We start from the raw sequence: 16,735 nt of genomic DNA, 5'->3' as shown, positions 1-16,735 counted from the left end.
GGTTTGGGAGGGCCGGCCTCTCACAAGTCTCCAATGGAACCAGGAGCATGGCAAGATCGAGAGGACAGTGAGGAGACGCAAGCATCCTCTTTTTTTCTTACACTGCACGGCTAGGTCGTGGGATTCAAATGTCAGAGGTGGAGGGCACTCCAACAACACCAGGACACTAGCAGTCCTAGGGCCTCCCACCGCACTCTCTTTCAGATTTCTAGCGGCTCTGGGATAGTTTCCGACTGTGGAAAATCAATGGCGATTGGCACATAGGATCTTGGCAGTTGGCACATGGTTGGCTATTGGAGGTAGACCAGCATCATGTGAGGCCATCCCCAGGGGTCTCAGTGTCATTGTCTTTGGGATTGCCTGAAGGCGCAGCAAGTTTGGCAGCGAATCCTATGCATTTTCACCATGAATCAAGACCCCACCCCTCTTGTTACGTGGGTCACAGTTTCTTGGGCCACTCGGGTTGCGATCATCATGCCATATAAGGAGGAAGGTGGGGGACTAGCCCTCCAGGTTTCTCACCTTAGTATTTCTACAATGCCAATTCCAGCTCCCCCTGCAGGTCTTTCTCGGCTTATATTGGTCAGGTTCAGCTTTTGATCCAGAACTTTCTGTGGGCTGGCAGTGATGGAAGACCTGCCTGGGCCAAGGTGGCCTGGAGAGTGATCATTCAACCGTGATGCAAAGGGAGCCTCGGAATCATCGATTCCTCCATTCAAACCCAAGCCTTATTGGGCAAGTTGATTGTTTGAGGTCTTCTTCCGGGTGGTGAGCCTTGAAGGGACTTCCTCCTAGCTAGGATCACCGCCCGCACCCCGATCCTCGGAGGCCCATGGGCTCAGAGCACGAGATGGACTTTCACAAAGATGCAGGATAGATTTGCAGCCAGTCTTTTGCGGGCTTGGGATCATCTCAAGCTGGCCCTTCAACAATCAGCTCCAGTAGCCTCCGAGGAGCGGCTCTAACAGCCTCTGGTCTAGAACCCCATGATCTGTCTACCTAGTGGTCACATGCTCGTGGCTCGCCCACATGTATCATGGGGAGCTTTGAGCATGGGCCCTACTAGGTCACTTGGAGATTGGCTTACATTCACACAGCTGCCCCCAAAGGTCCAAGAGAGAGGCCTCAGTGAAGAGGCCTTAGTGGGATCCGAGGCAGAGACAGACTTAGCCTCGACATCGAATCCTCCATCCCTCCAGAGCGGCTAGCCCCGATACCAGACCCTCCTCCCCCGCAATGGCTGGGAGTGTTCACCAAGCACGATATACCCCTAGCAGTTCATGGCATGGATGAGAGCTCCGTCTTTCTCTCCTTCTCTATTTAGCTCCATGGCAAACTGGAGAGAGTAGACTCCCTTAGAGGACTTCAGGGGATGCATCTTGCAGAGGGTGAGGGTGACTCGTTTTCATGCACATGAGTGGCACATCCACCCTCCACCAGCCAAGGTGGCCAAAGAGAGACTCTAGCGGTTACGGATTTGGGAGGGTCGGCCTCTCACGAGTCTCCAGTGGAACCTCGGAGAGTGGACATTGTAGGATCCAGGGGACAGTGAGGAGACACTAGGCAGCCTCTTTTTTTCTTACATTATATGGCTGGGCCATGGCATTCAGATGTCAGAGGTGGAGGGCACCCCAACAACACCAAGACATTACCAATCCCAAGACCTCCCGCCGCACTCTCTTCCAGATTTCTGGAAGCGGCTCTGGGATAGTTTCCGACTGTGGAAAATCACTCTTTTCATGTGGCAATTGGCACACAGCATCTTGCGTCATTATCTTTGGGATTGCCCGAAAAGGCGCAACAAGTTTGGCAAAGTATCCTACGTATTTTCACCATGAATCAGGAACCCGCCTGTATTGTTACATAGGGCACAGTTTCTTGGGCCACTCAAGCTGCGATCATCATGCCATATAAGGAGAAAGGTGGAGCACTAACCCTCCAGGTCTCTCACCTTAGTATTTCTATAGTGCCAATTCTTCCAGCTCCCCTTGCAAGTCATTGGATGCCAGGTTCTAGCCAGAGATGGGAGATTTGCAGCAATATAGCTGCGTGGCATATATAGAGAGCTCGATGCAGCGAAGCCATCAAGTGCACCCTCACCCCACCGATGGAATCTATCTGGAGCATCTGGTTGGATATCATTCATATCCTCCGTGGTCAATGGGGGCAGCTTCAGGGTGACTCAGACCACATGCGGAAGCGCCGAGAGGCCTTCCTGAGGATCTGGTGGCACGATCCCTTTCTTACAGATAGTGGTCACGAGCCCACTTGGCATCATAGACCACCTGTTTGGTTGTTTCCCCTCCCCATTGTATGAGATAGCCTTCTCCTCCTAGAGCAGCCAGTCGGAGGAGAAGCATCCTCCCCCCTTTGTACATTTTGACCATAGTTGTCAGGTACGAAAAGTTCGATTCGGTACGGTATGTTCAAATACGGTCTTGGAACGCACAGCTAAATTTTGAAAATAAAAATACAGTGGAGGTACGGTCCATTTAAAAAATACTTTAAAATATAAAAATACGGTGGAGGAAGAGGGAGATGATTGAGAGAGTCTAGAGGGGAGAGAGGCTTGAGCCTTGAAGGAGAGCTCGAGAATAGACTTGAGCAATGAGTACTTGTGAGGGGAGGGGGCACTTGTGAGGATGGGGTTAGGGGAGGGGATATTATATAGATTATAGAATGAGGCTTAAGCAAAGGCTAAAGCCTAAAACAGTCCCAAAAACGGCCAAGAAACAGCTCTCCAAACGGTAAAAAACGGCACCCAAAACGATCAAAAAACAGCCCAAAAAAACAGTCAAAAAAAAAGGGCAAAAAAATGATCGAATCCCAATCGACCGTACTGCCACCGTACGTATCGACCGTACTACCGAATCGTACCTCTTGGGCGGTGCGCGAAACGGGTGCCACTATGATCTGACTCTCGTTTCCCATTTGAGGACGAGTTTGTACTTAGCCATTTTGGCTGTTTTCTCAGTAACTAATAGAAGGATCTTTTTCCCGGAAAAAAAACAAAAAAAAACAGCTCCGTGGCAAGAGTTGTTGCTATGTAGTCCTACAAGGTAGCATTGTGATGCGTATCAAGGCCAGATTTGTAAACCGGTTGAAGTCTAGATTTGAACTTTCATTTCTTCTCGGGCTCACCTAAGAACAAAAATGATGAGACCTCCAAATAGATCTTCCAAAAATTCACATAAGCTTGCACAGACTCATTCCCTTTTGCTCTATCTTATCCCATTTGCTCATGATCTTCTACACAACATTTGGAAGCAAAATTGTGCATAGAACCTCTCTTTGAAGTCCTCCCATGTTTGAATAAGGCTACTAGAGAGCTTTTCCATGATCCACCAATGGGCTGTTGATGAGCCCTTTAAAAACATGCTCAATGGGGAATCTTTTACTTATCGAAAAATTCATCATCATTGTAGGCAATATCAAACTGGGCTATGAAAGCTTGTTTCTCGCCATGGTCATGTGTATGCACCTGCTATTGTTCCGTTGGATAAGGGGAAGAGGAAGATAGATAAGGAAGGTCACCATGCCAAGAGGTTGAAGGAATTTGAGGCAGGTGATAAATCTCTTAAGTTTGAAGCTTATCATGGTGATTATGATGCGAGCAAGGCAATTGCAGCACGCAAGCATGTGCCCTATGCAATGGAGACATGTGCATAGGTGGCCTCACAGCACTTGCATTCACAAAAGGATCCCTGCATGAAATGCGTTCTCCATAGGCATACTTGGTGGCATGAGTAACGGGCGACACATGGTTGTCTTTGGCTGTCCCAACATTATGCATAACTTTCAGCCTACGACGGGGTTCTTCCCTAGCTAATTCCATAGGCAAAGTACAGCAGCTAACGTATATCTCTTCCTTTTCTTGACCCATGTGGGGTAGAGACTTGCTTTGAAGTCATTGAAACCTCATCCTTGTGTACATAGGACTTGATCCTCCGAGACAAATCATTACTTGCCTCCACACACGGGAGTTCTTTGACACAAAGTTCACTTGCTTTGGCTTTGACCACATCTCCACTATTTATGACATAGTTGAGAGCTCTCTCTCAAGGGTTCACACCCAATTCCCTGGCCATAAGAGTCCACAGTGTGTGCAATCATAGACTCGGCCTTTGTGGCCTCCATGAGCTTATGAACCTGCAGGTTTTCATGAAACATCTTCAGCTCTTCCTCCTTGGCATTCAACTACCTTTTTAAACGTTCCATATTGACCTTCAACACATTTGGGTCATCTTCATGCATCCCCTCTTTGATTTGAGAGTGTTGTCCCACATGTATTTGCTTCTCTACATAACCTGTATGCATATGCCTATTACCCAAGGCATCAGAAGCCTGTGTACCACTTGGCTCGCCATGTGAACTAGGCCCTTGCCCACTCTGTGCATGGCATGTATGATGGCTGTTCACAAGGAGCCCAATGCCCAAACGACCGTTTCCCCATTGAAAAGAGGGAAACAACCGAGCTTTGTTACCACTGAAAGACCACCGGTTAGGTGTGAATGTGCCTGGGCACCGTCTCATGAACAATAAACTCGTCTCAACACTCAAATATGGACCAACAACAATGCAACAGATAGCTGAAAATATACAACACTAGAAAGATGGAGATTGCAGAGTACACCACCACTGGAGCCACGAATGGGCCAACCCCCTCCTCAATACTATTGTATATTATTGGAGTGGAACCTGTAAATAGCGTGTCTTCCCGACGAGCACGGAACTGGCTTAATGGGAAGCCTAAAATGCTCCCTAGCCTCCCGAAATAGGGGAGATTGGGCAGCCAAATGGTGACATTGGGACCTCTAGTCTGACCATCTAGCAACACCTTTGTTTTGCATATGTACTGCCATTAGGATAAACCTTTCTGTGGGATGCCCAGCTGCCCATGGTTTCTGGCCACGGTGTGCTTGGTGGCTCACTTGCATGCTGCCTTCTATTGCTTACTTGTCACGTTCCAAAAGTAGGCTTAAGTCTTGTAAATCCACAGACAATATATATTCCAGAAAGTATTGCTGCCCCTTGTGAACACCTCTTGTGAGACCATATCAAAATCTACACAAATTTTTGCCAGAATTTGTCATGCATAACTTTTCCTTGCCATAGAGCATCTATCAGTGTTCAGCTTCTGTATGTCTAGTAACCTCGCATGAACCACACAAATACACTTTCCCAAATGTTTGATTTTTGTTTCTGTAACAATCTGTCTTCTATAAAGCTGGTATATTTGCAACTTCAACAAAAATATACTAGAGCCTTGCATCCTCTCATATTTGAGCACCTGAACAAATGTTAATAATCATTCTAAATTCATTTGTATGCAACTTTGTTTGAATGCAACAAGATTGGTACTCTGCCAATTTGGTTTCTGAGTTGTAATCTTCCTTTTAATAATACAATTGGCGTGTTCATCTCTTTCACTTGTTTATAAAATACCCAATAGTTCACTGCAAACAATGGGTGATTGTTGCCGTTAACAATCTGGCAATCCTGTGACAAACCAGCAATCCTTGAGCCCTCATACATGGCTAAGGAATGTGATCAGTGAGCCAGCATACGACATTGCAGCACCTCGCTATCAATTGGATACCACGTGGTTCATCAAACTGTGCAGATTCTGATCGTCTTAATTTGGCAATAACTAACAACCCATAATCCGTCATACACAGTTAGTGAAGGTAGTTCGTGAGCCAGAAAACTGACACCACAGCAGATCACTGTCGCTTTGGTATGCTGCTTGAGAGTCCCCTGTTCCGTTCATCAAACTGCTACAGCTAGTCTGCATCAAACCCACAATAAGCAAGCACCCGGCACCCAGAATGGTATCCAGCTCACAGTTCTTCAACACTCCCACAGCCTCAAAAAGTTTGCCATGAAAATGGTAGTCTGGTTTCTACGTCTTCCACAACCTTGAAGGACATTTCTCAAATCCTTTATTAAACTGCCTTGACATCGTACCCATCCTTTCAAATTTGAGCATCCGCATACATGTTGGACATTAAGATAAATGTTGCTGCATGATTTCCTTCCAAATTTCTGAGATTTTCAAAGGCCTCTCTGCCAAGATCCACATTGCCCCACTTTAGACAAGCACCCAACATGGTATTCCACGTCACGGGATCAGGTTGATACTGCATTCCCTCCAACATGGCCACAGCCTCATCAAGTTGACCTGCACGACTCAGGAGATCAACTATACAATTATAGTGCCTCATAGTCAGAGTAAGGCCATATTCTTTCCTCATGACTTTAAAATAATCCTGTCCCTTATCAACAAGACCCAAATGACTGCATAAAGTTAAAACACTAAGAAATGTGATCTCATTTGGATGTATGCCCTCTTTTCTCATTCTCTCAAGCAAATAAGAAACAAACTCGATCTCTCCTTGGCGAGCATATCCTGTAATCAGTGCATTCCATGTCACAAGCTCTCTTTCGGATAGTGTATCAAACATCTGACAGGCATCAACCATGCTCCCACATTTTCCATACATATCCACAAGAGAATTTCCAATGAAAGAAATTCTCTCAGACGCCTCTTTCACGATTTCAGCGTGAAATTCTCGGCCTTTGTCTATGGTGCCTATGCTGCCACAAGCTTTCAAACAGCAAACTGATGTGACAGCATCTCCTGGCATGCCTTCCAATCGCATCTGTTCCAGCACTTCCAGAGCTTCTTCACCAAGCCCTTGTTCAACATATCCTGCAATGAGTGTGTTCCATGAGACAACATCTCGAACAGGCAACTCATCAAACACTCCTCTTGCTTCTGTGAGTAAGCCACATTTGGCATACATGTCCACTATCGTGTTGCCTACATAAAGATCATTTCCAAAGCCTTCAATAACAACCTCAGCATGTAGTCTCCGGCCCATGTTAACAATTCTAATGCTGTCACATGCTTTCAAACTGCAGGCGTATGTGACAGCATCCGGAGATACATCCCCCCCTTTCATCTGTTCCAAGCAATTCAATGCTTCCTCTTTAAGCCCCCATTCAGCATACCCGGCAATTAGTGCATTCCATGAAAACACATCTACATTAAACAGCTTGACAAAAACCTCTCGTGCTTCTGCAAGTGCACCACACTTGGCATACATATCTACCAAAGTGTTGCCAACAAAAGAATCTCTCTCAAAGCCCTTTTTCACAATCTCCGTATGAGATTCTTGGCCACCATGTAAGCATCCTGTGATGCCACCAGCTTTCAAACTGCAAGCAAGCGTGACAGCATCTGGAGACATACCCTCTAATCTCATCTGTTCCAAGCACTTCAATGCACCCTCGCAAAGATCATGATCCACATATGCTGCAATTAATGCATTCCACGAGACAACATCTCGATCAGGCATCCTGTTAAGCACCTGATGTGCTTCTACAAATAAGCCACATTTGGCATACATATCCACCAAAGTATTGCCAACAAGAGGGTCTATCTCAAACCCCTCTTTGACAATCTCGATGTGTACTCTTTGGCCCCTCTGTAACTGTCCTCTGCCACCACATCCTTTTAAGCTACAAACAAACGTGGCAGCACCTGGAGACAAACCATTTAGTCGCATCTGCTCCAAATAATACAGCACGTCATCGCCAAGCCCACACTCAGCATAACCTGCAATAAGTGCAGTCCACGAGACTGTATTTGAATCTTGCATCTTTTCAAATATGTCTTGAGCTTCTGTAACTGAGCCACACTTGGCATACATATCCACTAACATGTTGCCAACAAAGGGGTCGCTCTCCAATCCTTTTGCAAGTATCTCGGCATGTATTTCTTGGCCCTTCTCTATGTTCCCCAAACTACGACAGACTTTCAAACTGCAAACAAAAGTGCCAACATTTGGAGAAACACCCGTTTGTCGCATTTGTTCCAAACAGCTCAAGACTTCCTTGCAAAGACCTTGTTCAGCATACCCTGCTATCAGGACATTCCATGAGACCACATCATGGTACTGAAGCTCGTCAAAGACTTCTGATGCCTCTGCCAGGGAACAGCACCTTGCGTACATATCAACCAAGGTGTTGCCAACATGAGGATCACTTTCAAAACCCTCTCTTGCAATTTCAGCATGTATTTCTTGACCCCTATCTATGGCTCCTAGGCTGCCACAAGCTCTCAAACTGCATAGAAAGGTGACAGCATCTGCAGGCACTCCTTCTAATTTCATACGTTCTAAATACTTCAATGCTTCCTCAGCAAACTCACACTCAGCATAGCCTGCTATTACTGCATTCCATGTGACGACATCTTGAACAGGCAACCGGTCAAATATTTCCTGTGCTTCTACAACCAAGCCATATTTGGCATACATATCCAACAACGTGTTGCCAACAAAAGGATCCCCTTCAAATCCAATTTTAACTATCTCTAAATATACCTCTAGGCCCGTGTTTATGGCTCCTACACTGCTACATGCTTTCAAAATGCTTGCAAATGTGATTCTATCAGGTATCAAGCTCTCCAGTTTCATTTGTTCCAAACAGTGAAGTGCTTCCTTAGCAAGGCAGTTTTCTGCATACTCTGAAACCAATGTGTTCCACGAGACTACGTCTCGAGCAGGTAGTTTGTCAAACACTTCACGTGCTTCATCAAATGATCCACATTTGGCATACATGTCCACGAGCGCATTGCCGACAAAAAGCTCCCCTTCTAATGCTCCTTTGGCAATCTCTATGTGTATTTCTTGGCCCCTGATTATGGCTCTTGTGCTGCCCACAGCTTTCAAACCACAAACAAAAGTGAAACCATCTAAAGGCAAGCCATCCACTTGCATTTGATCCATGCAATTTAGTGCTTCCTCACCACAACCACATTCAGCATATCCAGCAATAAGTGCAGTCCACGATACCACATCACGAACTGGCAAATTGTCAAACACTTCCTGCGCCTCTTCAAGTGAGCCACATTTAGCATACATATCAACCAAAGTGTTGCCAACAAAAAGATCTATTTCATATCCATCTTTGGAAATCTCAGCATGCAATTGTCTCCCCTGGTGTAGGGCTCCTACACTTCCGCAAGCTTTCACACAGCAAACATATGTGATAGAATTTGGAAAGACATTCTCCAATTGCATCTGTTCCAAACAGTTCAGCACTTCCTCACCAAACCCCTTTTCAGCATATCCTGTAATTAATGCCGTCCATGAGAAGACATCCCGGACCGGCAGCTCATTGATCACTTCGTGACCCTCTGCAAGTAAGCTGCATTTGACATACATGTCTACCAAAGCGTTGCCAGTATATAGATCTCTCTCTAGACCCTCTTTGACAATCTCAACATGTGTTTCTTGGCCCTTGTCTATGGCCTCTATGCTGCCACAAGCCTTCAAAGTACAAACAAAGGTAACTGCATCTAAAAAAACACCCTCCAGTTGCATCTGTTTCATGCAATTCAGTGCTTTGTCACAGAGCCCATTCTCAGCATACCCTGTCATTAATGAAGTCCAAGGGACCACATCTCGAACAGGTAGGTTGTCAAACACTTCCTGCGCTTCTATAAGCAAACCAAATTTGGCGTACATATCCAGCAAAGCATTGCCAACAAAAGGAACTGATTCAAGTCCCTCTTTTGCAATCCCCGCATGTATTTTTCGGCCCCTGTGTATGGATCCAGAATTGGCACAAGCTTTCAAGCAGAAAGCAAAAGTGATAGGATCTGGGCTCACGCCATCTGCTTCCATTTCCTCCAAGCAGAGCTGCGCTTCCTCAACAAAACCGTGTCCGGCATACCCTGCTATTAATGCATTCCATGAGACGACGTTTCGAACAGGTAACTCATCAAACACTTCTTTTGCATTTATAAGTGACCCACATTTAACATACATATCCACCAAAGTGCTGCCCACAAAAAGTTCCCTTTCAAATTCCTTTTTAACAATCTCAGCGTGCACTTCTTGGGCACTTTCCATAGATTTAAGCCTAGCACAAGCTTTCAAAAGAGCCACAAACGTGTACATGCTAGGACACACACAATCCGCATTCATCTTCTGCAGAAGGTTGAGGGCATGTTGAGAATTTCCACATTCGATGTAGCCTTGTATGAGAGAAGTCCAGGAGTGCTCATTCCGATAAGCCAGTCTCATGAAGATCTGATGTGCATTTTCCATACTTCCACAGTCAACAAATAGTGGAACCAAGTAGTTCCCAAGCATCCCGTGAGCTTCCAAGCCATGATTGCAGAAGTGCACGAGTGTGCGTTCAGCATACACTAGATCTTTCATTCTTCTGCAGTTCTGCAAGATGCGGATGAGGTTTTTGACGGAAGGTAACTCATGTTTATATGAAAAAGATAGCTCAACCACATGTGGAAAGGGTGGCTCATCCGTTTGTCCCATCAGTTCAAGTTCCTCCTTCGTGCTCAGCATGGCTAGACCAATATTCTCTTGCGGTGGTTGTATATTCACATGTACTCCACGTGTAAAGCTGGGGTTGCACATGTTGAATTTGTGGCCAGACCATGCTGGCTCCTCCCCCAAGCCGGAGTCTGAAGGAATCGAACATGTATGTGCGCCTGATACTGTGGCCCCATGCATATTCTTTCCTTAGAAAGCCTTTTAAGAAACTACAGAGTATGAGATCAGCTCTCCATCGATAGCCCACTAACGAAGTGGTTGTGTACGGCCTCCCCATCGGAGGAATAAAAAGTCTTGCTACTAAACGGGCCTCCATGCCAATTCAGAAGCAAATTTGACAATTGAGAATGCACACTTCCCTTCATAAATCTGCATACATTTGCATCTGCAAGCACTTTCTCCGTCCCATTTCCATTATCTGTGACTAGGACCATAGTGCCCCCCTACTTGTGGCGAAGCCCTTGGGCATAATTAAGCATGTAGCGATATGATATGACGTGCAGACTTACTGGGAGCTGGCGTGCCTGGCCAAGAGGAGCGGCGCTGAGTAAGAAGTTAAGCTTCCCCATTTCTACGAAGTCGTGCTCCTGCGTGGTAGTGATGGCGCCATCGTGTTCATGCAGTTGTGTGACCTGCAACAAGGAACTTGATACGGTACAAAGCTTAACCATTGCCAAGTGGAGTGATTTGTTCAAGATTAGTGTACTACCGTGATGACCGCCCGATAAGATGTGAAACAGAGCCCTTACAAAGGTTATCGGGAATCTAATGTTGTGTCTAAAACTCATTAGGCAATGTGAAAACATAGTCCTCTCAAGGTCTTGGGGATTCCATTAGCATCAATTGCTCTTGTTGATATTCAAAGCCTATGATGTGAGTTTCCTCCTCCCGTGTTAGTTGTCTAAACCTCTCTCATGACACATGGGAATGGTTGAGATCAACCACTCATGGTTCCCGTCGGCTTTATGCTTATGCGTAGTAAAATTGCTTTAAGAGCGTTACACACTTTCTTCATATGGCAGTGGAGCTCAAGGATAAGCTTACTACATCCTTGCCCATCATCAGGTTACACGACAAGCGTGTAAATCCCTTACAAGTATTTAAGTTGAAGCTTGAACTTTCCTAGGCTAATCATCCCCCTTGGTCATCTTTGTTAACGGAGTCAATGGGCAACTTCATAAAATTGTGAAATCTTGTAAGCAAGTCATTTTTCATTATTCTTTTAAAGAAAAGCGGATAAACATGGAGATTCAACTTTGTTACATCTTGAATCTGGCGAGGTTAGAAGTGACATGTGCACTTATAGCATTTACAAGGCTAGAAGGGACCTTGGATGAGTGCAAATGGTTGGCAGCATGACTTCTCTTCGCCCACCTCTTGTGCATCACTTCTCTTTTCCCATTTCTTGTGCATCACCTTTCCTCTCATCTCTCCTACATGATGCCCCTTTTCAAAATAGAGAATGGAGAGAATTAGACTCTAAACAAGGTGAAGGCTCTCAACCTCTCAATCTCTCTAAGCAACAAAAACAATTCATGGGAGAAATATCCCTTTACAAGCTTACAAGAATCAAAAAGACTAGAGAAAAAGAGGAGAAAGTTATTTCTCAGCATCAATGAGCAGGCCAAATGATGGAACAATCAGGCTCAGAGACATACATTGATACAGAAGAGGCAAAGATGGATAAGAAGGGGGAGGACACCAATGAAGAGCTAGTTACATTACAGCCCATAGATGAAATCTAAGAGGCCAAGGAGCAAAAGCAAGAAGACACTCAAGAAGGGGACATGGCTATGACCCCCTCTCAATGTCTGGGCAGTTTAAGAGGCTTTCCAAGGAGGCAAAGAAAGGTCTCAATAGAGGAGTAGGATTTGCTAGAGACCAAGTATAAACAACTTATGAACTCTTATACCTAACAACATGTTGTGTTTTTTGTAGAATCACAAAAAAATAACACCTTACAAAGCCACTTGGATAGGGCTAATGTGTACCTCAAACATAAGAAGGAGACCAACATGAAGATTAATATATGCCTGAACAAGGCCCATAGCATAGTGGAAGGGCTTAACATCCAATTAGAAATTGTGCAAAGGGCTCTTGACAACACCAATGTAAGCATAAAGGCTCATCTAGATGCAAAAGATGAAAGAATTACAAGATTAAAGGAGGCAGCCTTCATGTTCTCTCTTTTGGCTAGGCTTCTGCTCATTTAGAGGGGGATTGCGAGGCCTTAGGTCTTCCTTAAGAGTCGAAGTGGTCAGCCTTTGCAATGGAGGGGGAAACCTCTTTATGGCCTGCATGTCATGATAGAGAATCTGGTCAATAGAGGTGCAATTCCAAGGTGTGGCTCTTTGGGGTTCTTTAATTTACATATCCTCACTACCTCGTAAAGAATGAGCCCACAAAGTTTTCCTTTGCCATTGGGCAAGTGGTATGTGGAATGTAAGTGGTCTTGCACACATGGTTTTGCTTGAGTGGTAAGTGGAAATGGGTTGACAGTTTTAAAGAGCTAGTAGTTTGCTAGTGTCGGGCTCACTTACCTTAAATAGACTTCAGATACTTGAGTTCATTTTAGTAGAGCCACCTTAGACTAGTGCATGCATTAGCAAAGCCACCTTTTACTTGAGTATGTGTGAGTTTAAGTAGCCTAGATGAAGGCTATACCAAATAGGGTCATATACATGCATGTGAAGGAGTTCTCATCTATAAAAAGGGGTCCCTTTTGCTTCAAATCTCCACACTTTCTATTTTGCTCTTCTAAGCTAGTATTTTCATCATTAATAGCCGTGCAATACTCTCCATGTTATTGTACCAGCAAAAGTGGTCAAACTAGTGATCTATTTTGCATTAAAGCTTATGGGGGCACTGATTCCAAGGCCAAAAGGAAGCGAGTTTTTTTTGGAGGCTTTGGAGGGTCTTTATCACACATTGTAGCATCTACACTTCCCATTTACAAGCTTCAACCCACATGTAAGTGGCCTAAGCTTTCAAATTTAAAATTTTGGAGTACATTTTGTACCTTTTGCCCATTCTTTCTCTATTTCTTTTTAAATTGTATTTCCTAGTTATTTCTAGGCTCTATAATAATTACCAAAAACCAAAAAATAAATAGGAAGAATAAACAAATAGATGCCTTTGACCTTAATCCCTCAAAGAGAATTAAAAATATTTTTTAAAAAAATGAAAAGGACTTTAATACCCTCTTGAGTGATGACTTTGCTTTAATTTTTGAGAATCACAGAGACTAGAAAAATGACTTTTGAGAAGTACATCTCTTTATGCCTAGATGAATTTTAATGGTCTAAATCAAATAAAGGTCCCCACTTTAAATAAATCATAACCATGTCTTTAATCCACCTAATAAATTGATCATGGATAACCTTATAGTAGTGTCTACCTTAGTTCAAGTGACTAGCAAATATTAAATACAAGAGACCTTAACAAATAAGCCTTAGTCATGTTTTTGGGCAAATTTTTAGGGGACTTATACCCACACTCAATAATTGTAAGATTTTTATCTTGCTATCCCAATAATTCTTCTCCCAAAAAAAAATTCTAAAAGAAATTTAGGCTAAATTGAAAGGATTATTATGTCTAACTATGCTGAAATTATGGGTTATTGTGCCTAGTTATGTACGAGTTAATCCATAGGGTATATGTTAAGTTTCCCATAAAAGAGGCTTGGTTTTTAAACACTAAAATTTATTAGCTTTAAGCTAATAGAGCAAGTTATATTTGTTAGAAAATATGTGATCTAGCATTCATTCTTAGTGTGAGATCCTTAGTGGTAGGGTACTTGTACCAAGGTTGGAAGGCTTATTTACTAGAGTAACTAAGTGTAGGTCTAGTAGATACTTTCCCTTGATTGAGGCATCACCTTTTACATAAGTCTGGTGAGAAATCTAAGGGAGGTGGAGAGATTCAAGGGCTATAGGTGCCCCCCTCTCTTGAGCCTATATAAATAGGGCACACTACTCATTCTCATAGAGCTAAGTGGAGAGAGTAAAGCCCATGCTTGTGTACTTGCTTAGTGACTAATATACTAAGTGGTCCTTTGTGAAAATACTCTCTTCTTTGGTATTTTCATTAACATGTGTTGTGGTGACCCTTGAGTACATTCCATTGCTCATTGATCACATCTCATCTTTATCTAAGTGGTTTCATGTGTTTCTCTATTGGTGTGAGTTTGCTTATGTGATAACCATCTCCATTATGTGATTCATTTAATCATTGTCAAGCTTAAGCTCACACCATGTCTTTTTAACATGGTATCAGAGCTACCCTTCTTGGGAGCTTTCTCTATTATGTGTTTCATGTGTTTCTCTATTGGTGTGAGTTTGCTTATGTGATAACCATCTCCATTATGTGATTCATTTAATCATTGTCAAGCTTAAGCTCACACCATGTCTTTTTAACATGGTATCAGAGCTACCCTTCTTGGGAGCTTTCTCTATATGAGAAGTGTGTGGGTGTATGAGTGATTTGTTCACAACCATTTCTCATATCATTAAGTGACAAATTGGTGAGAGAGTTATGTTGCATTTAATGCTTACATTGGCTACATTTGAGGGTTGGTTCTTGCTTCTTAGAGTGTCACTTTGAAGCACCAAGAAGGCCAACATCATTAACCTCTTAGTGAGCATTGCTTTGTGACGTACATTTCCCCTATGCTTGTGTAAGTGGCATGCATAAGAGTGAGGGAGGGAAAGCATTAGTCTCTTCATCTTGAGTGGCACAAGAGAAGGAAGAGAAACCATCTATAGAAAACTCTTTGTGAGTAAGGAGAAGTAGAACATAAATCTCTATTTTTTATACAAAAGCATTGCTAGTGTGAGTGCATTGTGAGAGAAGGTCGAGTACATCAACCTTGGTGCATTGGAGCTAAGTTTGGAGACCCTCTTTAAAGCCATCAACCTTGGTGCATTGGAGCTGAGTTTGGAGACCCTCTTTAAAATAAAAAGAATTTCTTTATGCATCTTTTTATGCATAGAAATTAACTTCAATGAAAGTAACACTTTTATAATTAAAAAAATTCCAATATGCATCTTTTTATGCATAGAATTTAAATTCAATGAAAATAACACTTTTATAATAAAAAAATTTCATTATGCATCTTTCCATGCATAGAAATTAAATTCAATGGAAATAACACTTTTATAATTAAAAAATTTCCATTATGCATCTTTCCATACATAGAAATTAAATTCAATAATTAATATCAATGATATCCATGCATATTCATAGGTGAATATGTACATGGAGTAAATAAAAATATTTCTTTTAGAATGCACAAACGGTGGGAATTACTCTTTTAGAATAACATAAAGATAAACTTTATTTTCCACAAAATTTAAGAAAATTTTGCCATAACCTCCTTTGTATGGCTGACCATTTCTCAATTTTTACATTCTAACATCAATTTAAAATTAATCCTAATTTGAAGTAAAGTACTCTAATCTACTCAATTTCCACTTTCTAAAGAGTAAACAATAAGAAAAGTTTAAATCAATTTATTTGTTACTCATTTTAGGATAAAGAAAGGCTGAATTCTTAAGGAAGAGAAGGGGGTGGCCGTTTCATCAAGGCATAACTTCAAGATTCAATTTAATCAACTAAAAAAGCAAGGAAATCAGAAAACCATAGATTAGAAATTAAAAAGTAGAATTTTTAGCTTACATGGAGTTTTGTGAGCTTTCCTTTGGCTTGAGGGATTGAGGGTTCTACTCTTGTTTGGATCAAGAGTGGCCACCAATTCTTTTGGAGAGGATTTAGTCAAAAATAATTGAATTATCAAGTGAACTCAATGTATTTTGCTCTTGGGAGGAGTAGAGTAACAATGCATAAACACTATTAAGCTTTTACAAAGGGGGAGGCTTCTATTTATATAGAAAAAGTGAGCCTCAAACCAAGCAAACTGATTCTAAAATTTTCCAGATTAGTTTGGTCAATTTTTAACCATTTTTGGGTCACTTCAGCTTACTAGACTTGAAATAGGAGAGAGGAGAGATGAAATAACTCATTTTATTGATTTAAAATAGAAAGCAATGATGAGAAAAAAGAAGCCTCCTTCATGAGGGGGAATCCCCACTCTAAGGTGTCAAAAATCAGTTTTTTAACTATTTGCTTTGGTCCTTTGTCCACTCTTCATCTTATGTGAGTATTTACTCATTTTTGGGAGGTTTTTCTTTATTTCTTCAATTTATCTCCTCCCTACATTTGGATTAATCTTATTGGCCCCTCAGAACCTTAATCCAAAATTTTCAAAAAATCTGGACCCTTAGGCTAAGGTCTTTTAAGCAAATTATAATTTATTTCTAATGCACCTTAGGAAATTCTTTTTAAATTTCTGTTTTGGGGGGTCCAAAGATATC

General features: G+C 42.6%; 1 protein-coding gene across 1 annotated transcript; it reads right to left on the bottom strand.

The window, feature by feature from the left end:
- Positions 1-3,383: 3,383 nt before the first annotated feature.
- Positions 3,384-11,092, bottom strand: LOC147641421 (pentatricopeptide repeat-containing protein At3g09040, mitochondrial-like). Its single transcript, XM_086821240.1, has 2 exons — positions 5,297-11,092; positions 3,384-5,219 (listed from the first exon to the last, which is right to left on the bottom strand). Exon 1 carries the CDS (start codon positions 10,542-10,544, stop codon positions 5,976-5,978), a length of 4,569 nt encoding a protein of 1,522 aa, XP_086677366.1. The 5' UTR covers positions 10,545-11,092; the 3' UTR covers positions 3,384-5,219; positions 5,297-5,975.
- Positions 11,093-16,735: the final 5,643 nt, after the last annotated feature.

The sequence above is a fragment of the Cibotium barometz genome, chromosome 2, assembly GCF_041138505.1.
Source record: "Cibotium barometz isolate CiBa-2024 chromosome 2, ASM4113850v1, whole genome shotgun sequence".
In the NCBI taxonomy this organism is placed as follows: domain Eukaryota; kingdom Viridiplantae; phylum Streptophyta; class Polypodiopsida; order Cyatheales; family Cibotiaceae; genus Cibotium; species Cibotium barometz.
This window is presented reverse-complemented; position numbering and strand designations above follow the sequence as displayed.

Excerpts from the sequence above, each read along its gene's own strand:
- LOC147641421 (XM_086821240.1), bottom strand. The coding sequence starts at position 10,544 with ATGCATGGGGCCACAGTATCAGGCGCACATACATGTTCGATTCCTTCA.